A 7,265-nucleotide genomic window follows, 5' to 3' on the forward strand; every position below is an offset into this window, starting at 1 on the left:
AAAGACATCAGAATATGACTCATCCAATGGAGTGTAAGGAAGTCTTGGGAGAACATAATATGAGAGAGAGAGAGAGAGAGAGAGAGAGAGAGAGAGAGAGAGAGAGAGAGAGAGAGAGAGAGAGAGAGAGAGAGAGAGAGAGAGAGAGAGAGAGAGAGAGAGGATGACAGCATGAAGAAGAGGAGCAGGGCAGATGCCACTGCAAACCCCCACATTACAAAATATAAAACCCACCTTTCTAGTAAGAGGATCATGTTTTCATCGGACAAGCCTCCATACACACGAAACTTCTTAATGTTGCATACGTGTGTTTTTTCATACTTCCCAAACTTTATGGTCCTGAGAATTGCTGGTCTATCAAGTTTCAGGATGAGGTACTGCAACAAAAGGTATCTTGTTACTACTGTGCATAGAAACTACTGCCTGAATTTACAGACAAGACAGAGGATGCATGGACACAAGACAAATCTTTCACTTTTAAGTAACCATTATAAGGGCAAAGCATCAGAGGTACTGGTACAGACATAACATACATCATCAATTGGTAAGCCATGAAAAAAAAAAAAATCAAGCATCACGCCTTTAATGGAGAGAAAGAGAAAAAAAAATCTAGAAGCCTGAGCAACTGCAAAGCAGTCACACATTACCATTAAGTTTAGAAAGATGACATTAGATGGTTAAACAACACAACCCATATCAACATGAACCTTTACAACCCAGCATGCTGAAACCCACCTATGTGTGGTGACTTGATCAACCTAACATGACTAGCTTACCTGTGGGGGATTGTTGGAGTCTGAAGACCACCGAGATCCCTGGTTGCTTGGCTTGTCCTCCAGGATGTTTCTGAAATATTTTAATCTTTGGGTATTTTAGAAAACAATGATGCAGATAAATTTTTCATTAAGACAAATGTAGCAAGCATCCCTTAATACCAGAAATCAAGTTAGTTGTCAATTCAAGAAGCAGAAATTTTGTCTCCTAAAGAATAGTTAAATGTCTAACTGAATACAAAGCCTAAGAAATTTCACTGTATATGTATAAATAAGCATGTCCATTACCTAGTCTTCTCTCATTGCCCCACACATATGTTGTCATTACACATTCCTGATATATTCATAACTCACATCTAAAAAGCATAAAGACCATGTACAACAACATTATGTGGCAATTGTGTAATAGATTAATAAGAAGAGAAATTAGAGAGAATAAAATACTAACTAATCTTGAATGATAACCTCTATAATAAGGGAAAGACTGGACTCATTAGAAAATTCAAAGGTCACTTCACAGTTAAAGCCAAGACAAAGGACTGGCCACTTCATGAATGGGTTGCTGTCGTGCGTGTGCTCAATGATTACGCTGCAACTCTTGTGGTGATAGGATGCAGCAAATAAAAACAACACAAGAGCCAGACAAATCAAGCAACTTTTAGTATGTGTTGCTGTAATATTACCATCACATTTTCTTACAGAATCCTTTATAAATAACTTTATCTTTATTTTTCCATATGAACTTAGTCTTTGTAGCTCAGAGCTTTACATATACCAAAACGCTCAAAAGGCTCTAGTAACTCATATGGTCAATTCAAATTCTTACTCCCAACTCACTAAATCTCTATCAAAAGTGGTCAAAACTTTTCATAGAAAAATTAGATGCTCCTTGAGATTGTTAAATTCATCAATTCCCTTCAGGCTTTATTTCATCAAACTAACAAGGAAAAATGTAATATCACTTCCCTTTATTGTGTCCAGGGTGGACATTTTATGCACAAGTTCTGAGAAGTACAAGTGTAGATGCCTAAAGAATGATGTCTGATGTGTTTCAGTCGGGTATGAAGCGTGGAGAGTAGTTGGAGTGCTCGAAAGAATCAGTGTTAGCATGGCATGTTAAGCATTTGTAGTTGTGAGTTGCAGGTATGGAATAGATTTGCATGGTATAAGTATTTTTTTCTTTTTCTTTTTTCTTTATAAAAAGGAAAAGCTGTCCAAGGTCAAGAAAGAGTGAAAAGAGTGTTGAGAGGAATGTGTGGGTAAGAGCTGTTTGGTATGTTTGGTATTGCAGAGTTTTCCTCAGGGAACACTGAGTGGAACTGTGAGTTGAGTAAATGTGCTTTGGTGTAACAAAAGTGTTGTTATAGTCTTTAAGGATAATTAAATTTGCTGTGCCTTGTCTGTGCAACTTGAAGAATTTAAAGAAGTCTTAGGAATTATTTCTAACACCATAAGGTAGATATTTACTCATATGTTACATTCAGCCTTCTTTATGTTTTGGCAGTATTTTTGCAGGATTTGAAGGTAGCCAAGTTCTCTTGTGTGTTGTATTACTGTGTGTGTCTGCAGGATCAGTTTTCTGCAGTGTGGCTTGCATAAGCCAGAGTTGTTGATGATTTTGTGATTGGCGTGTTTTAGGATGATCTAGTTCTGCTGAAGGAGTCTAAAGTATCAGTCAGGGGACAAAACTGTCTCTGCAGGGTGTCATTCATGTCCTGATTGACAGAGTTTATGTCATGTCTAAAATAGAGCAGGGTTGGTCCATGTCTGCATTTTTGTCTTAGCTGAAGATCTGTGTCAACTAGAACAATCTTGCGGTCACTTAGTCCTGGACTAGGTGTTTATGTGGAATATCTTATTTGTGAGAAAGAAGTCTAAGGCATGTGCTGTGGTTGGAAACAAGTCACTCTAGCCCCTAGTTTTTTCAGCCCTGGTCACTCTGGCCTCCTCCAAGTTCCATCCAGCTCACTCCGGCCTCCTTGGCTGCACACACATGTAGGAGCATGGGTGTTGTTTTCTATATTGCCAAAGTAGCAAAATAGAAATGTGGAAAATGTACGCTTTCTCAAAACACAAGATACCCAGATGCAGTGGTACGACAAGAAGCCACTTTCGAGTAAAACTAGAGATGTACCGATGCATTGGTATCGGAATTGGCGGTATCAGCCCATTTTTTTGGGTATCAGTATCGGTATTGGCTTATTTTATGCCGATACTTCCGATACCTAAAAGGAATTTACTACTTAGTGATATATTCGATATAAGATATTGATGATACCAAATTAATATAATACGGCATATTAAGTTTCCGTGGTGATTACAGTATGTCATAGAATACTGTTTTCTGTGGTAATAAGCCACAACCTCTAAATTGGACGTGTATGAAACACATATAGGCTGAACACCGGCATCCTGTTACACGGTCGGTCATGAGTCACCACGCATTCTCATTGTCTCTCAGTCAGATGCTGCTCCTCCACCCACACAAAGTTCACACAGGTGAAAAACTTATGTTTTTGAACAAACTTCAAACTTCAGATATTGAGAATCCAACAAAATGATTTGGTATATATATATATATATATATATATATATATATATATATATATATATATATATATATATATATATATATATATATATATATATATATATATATATATATATTTAGGCATTTTGCATTATTGTAAATAACAGCATATTCTTATTTGATTTATAATTAACAGTGCTAGTGCTAGCCTTTTCCAAGATATCATACTGGAATAGGTGGAAGCTCGAATTATATATGTATATTAATTTTAATGCAAGTTTAATTTTTGAGTTACTTGTGTTAACCTAAGGATGTAAAAATTCCATAACTAAGAAAGTAACGATTCTGTTTTGTAATCATGTGCATTGTGTATAATTTGTTGCATATTAATTATTTAAGATCATAGCAATACACTAGAAATTTAGAATAAACTAAACTTTTTCTATTTAATTGAAAAGATTAGGTGAAAGCTCATTTTCTGAATTGGTCTACTAATGTGTAATGAATTAATATGAAAGGACGTCAGATTTAATTAAAGAGAAACATACACAACAAAATGAGTTTCTTTTGCTAATATTTTGTGTGTTTTACAATTTTAATAATTCTAAAAATATATTTGATCGCCAAAATATTGTCAATAAAATCAATAATGAAAATGCACACGACCAAATAGTCGCTAAAGGAGTAAGAAGCAAGAATTTAAAATAACTGACAAGAATCAGAGGACTGAGAAAATATTCATTCCAATTACTGAGTAATTTACCTTTGCAAATGGCTTCAAAAAGCTTCTAGAATTGCTCCTATTTCACAAACGTTCTCAGAAGGACTTACAGCATTCCCCAAAACAAAGCCTCCCATCTGATAATGCTCGCCGCCCACCAACTCATCCTGGTGTCCAGTGCAGTAATCACTATAAGTAGTAGTATCGGTATCGGTGGTATCAGTATCGGTATCGGCCCAATTAGGTGGTATCGGTATCGGAATCAGCCAAAATTTTGGTATTGGTACATCTCTAAGTAAAACGCTACATAAAATAACAATTTATGACGGTTTCCTTCCTATGTGCTGCTTGATCTGTCAAAGTATGGCTATGACAGTGGTGCAATGGGTGAGACCAGTGGCAATACTGAACTTGTACTTCTGATATTTTCAGAAGGATTACCAATGTATGGTCCATGGGGAACTTGAAAAAACAGTGGTACTGTGTCAAGTACTCACTGTCAGATATCACCAGTAGCTACAGTTTTCAGTTCAATGCAGCCATATTTTGTATGTTTGGTGTATATGATCTAAGTGTTTTCACTCATATCTTGACAGTTTTAGGTGTATATAGTCGTCAGGTTTCTAGTCAGATACACAGATAACAGTAGATCTACTGTTATCTGTGTCAGATATAATAATTATTGGCTATTATTTCATCACAAACAAAAATTTTGAACAGTTAATTGTACATTACAGCTGACGTCCATCGTTACTCACCTCTTAATTACATAACTTTCTTAGTTAGACTGCTTTATCTGTGTTTTAAACATTTCATTGTCTAATGGTTTGACCGTTAAGTCAAACCATTAAACCAGTGAGTGAAAGAGAAGCTTAAGTTTTACAAAAGTAATGAACTGGTGACTTTGTCACTACCCAGAATACGTTGCTAATTAGAAAAATGTACCAGTATTTGCCAGCAGTATTGGTATTGGGAAAAAGACAAAAAATATATATAGCTATATGAAACTTACTGATGCATGATAGGGTTAATGCATGTTCACAACAGCTAAAAATAAACACTGTTACAGCAAAGAATGTTACTTTCCACCAATGTTGTTTAAGCAGTTTTTATCATAGCTTCTTAAGTAAACAAGGGGGCTGGAATGACCAGGGTAGTAGACCAGAATGACTAGGGTGGAAGGCTGAAGTAACTCGGGTTGGTAGCTAGAGTGACTTGAAAGCCTGTGGTTAGAGGGCCTACAGTGCCAGAGGGATGTGTGGTAGTCTGGGTTTGTGTTGGCTTGAGTACTGCTTGCAGGAGTGAAGATGTATTTATGATGTCATCACATGTTATTAAACACCTAGGGTTACTAAAAGCCTCTGTTAGTTCTCTTATTCCTCTTCTTGGGAAGTAATGATGATCCTTTTACATTAAATTGTAATACAAAGTTTTCAAGCAGGACAACATGAAAAAACAATCTTAAGTAGTTCAACTAGCTCACATTTGGCAATTATAGTATGACCTCTTTCAAGACATTTGTCCCAGATTTTTGGCTAACTCTCTTAATCTTTTAGGGAACTGGCAATCATGTGGACCCTTTCTTTTATTGTGGCTCTTGGCCAGTTTCCCCTATTCCATTAAAAAAAAAAAATGCAGTAGGAGTTACCAATAGTTACACAATGTAGGTAGTATGGGGTCCCTACAGCCATGATGTGTGTGGCAACAGCAATTATTAACATGAGCATTTCACTGTCAATTAAGCAAACAAGCACAACACAGCAACCCATACAGATTCAAAATATTATCAAGGCATGTATTTATATCTTTCTTTTGTACATATCATTAAACAGTATTTAATTTATATAGTTCATGCAACTTATCATACTATTTCAACAAATACTGCATTTTTGTTCTAAAAAGCTAAATAATAATAGCACCTTCTAAACAAGAAATTCAAGCTGCCCAATGAACAGCAGAAGTAACAAATATATTTCAGTACATTTTGTATTATCTAAATCCACCACAAGATGCCTGGCCCACTTCTCTATTGTGGCTCATGAAATGTAACTCTTGTCACTAAACAGTTATGGCACTGAAGTTCCCCTGTCTCCTGGCTTTTCATGGAGATTCCACAAGGACTAATGAACTATCCTCAAATAATCTAACATAACATAACATAACATAAATAGTAGGATAACAAAGGGCCACCAGGGCCCATCTAGGTTATCCTGTATCAGTCGCACAGCGACTGCATCTTGTCACTAGAAGAAAATAGCCCGTGGTGATGTCTCATATTCAAGTAATTTGACTCATACTACACAAACAGTCATTGTAAGTCAAGTTTCATGGATATCAAAGTAACTGGATTAAAATTACCATCTTGTCATCACCACACCAATCTGTTCATCTGTCACATGCATCAAAACTGTGCCAAAGCTCTTCACGTACCCAATTAATTAATGGGTGCACCAAATATGGTTTACTCCCCAGGCCACATACAAGGCAACAAAGCGTAAGAAGCTGGCATAACACTTTGCATTAGGTTAGGTCATCTGCTTTCACCTCAGAGTTATTCATTGTTCAAATGTATGTCCTAATGTAATGAATACACTCGGTGACTGGCCAATGCTCCCCCACGCCGTGATGGAAGGCAGTGATGAGGAGCGTGGCGGGTTAAGAATAAAATTGGGAAATCTGGGCTAGAGAGACCTTCACCACCATTGGAACATTATCACCAAACAACCCAGCGACGCACCAAAGCCTGATACATTAAGGACAATTCCCTGTACTGCTAACTCACAAGATGCTACTTACTCTGGGACATAATTGGACGAGAAGGTGGAGAATTTGTGGATAGAGTATTTGAGGGGTCGACAGTCGTCTGGCGGAGCCTCGGCCATTGTTGTTGTTGTGGCGAGGCAGCGAGTGGCGGGGCGGGGCGGGCTGCTCGAACGGCGCCGCCAGCCCGCCACCTCCGCCTCACCTAGACCCACTCTCCTTTTTTTTGTCCTGCTCCCAGGACCGCCACAACACACACTTTTTCACTTATGTCATCAAGAAAGCTACAGATATGATAGCTTCCTCGTGGTTCACTCGTCCGTTGCTCCCAACGAGGATAACGTAATATTCTACTCAAGAAAGGTAGCTCAGGCGTAATGCGTACACCAGTCAACCAAAGATAAACGCAAGGTAAAGAGACGTGAAATTAGCTACAAAAAGGTACGGTACGTACATATGATTCAGTTTACACAGTGGACTA

General features: G+C 37.5%; 1 protein-coding gene across 3 annotated transcripts in view; it reads right to left on the reverse strand.

The window, feature by feature from the left end:
- LOC123516095 (muskelin-like) overlaps window positions 1–7,011 on the reverse strand; it is a 43,145-nt gene extending 36,134 nt beyond the window's left edge. For 2 of the 3 annotated variants that reach the window (XM_045275193.1, XM_045275191.1), the window contains exons 1-3: window positions 6,821–7,010; window positions 777–846; window positions 235–377 (exon numbers count right to left, since the gene is read on the reverse strand). In XM_045275193.1, the coding sequence (XP_045131128.1) occupies window positions 235–377; window positions 777–846; window positions 6,821–6,906 (299 nt within the window). In that variant the 5' untranslated portion in view covers window positions 6,907–7,010. Of the gene's footprint in view, window positions 1–234; window positions 378–776; window positions 862–6,820 lie in introns of all 3 variants that reach the window. The other variant, XM_045275190.1, reaches the window with a different exon arrangement.
- Window positions 7,012–7,265: the final 254 nt, after the last annotated feature.

Source organism: Portunus trituberculatus, chromosome 40 (genome assembly GCF_017591435.1).
Source record: "Portunus trituberculatus isolate SZX2019 chromosome 40, ASM1759143v1, whole genome shotgun sequence".
Lineage (NCBI taxonomy): Eukaryota > Metazoa > Arthropoda > Malacostraca > Decapoda > Portunidae > Portunus > Portunus trituberculatus.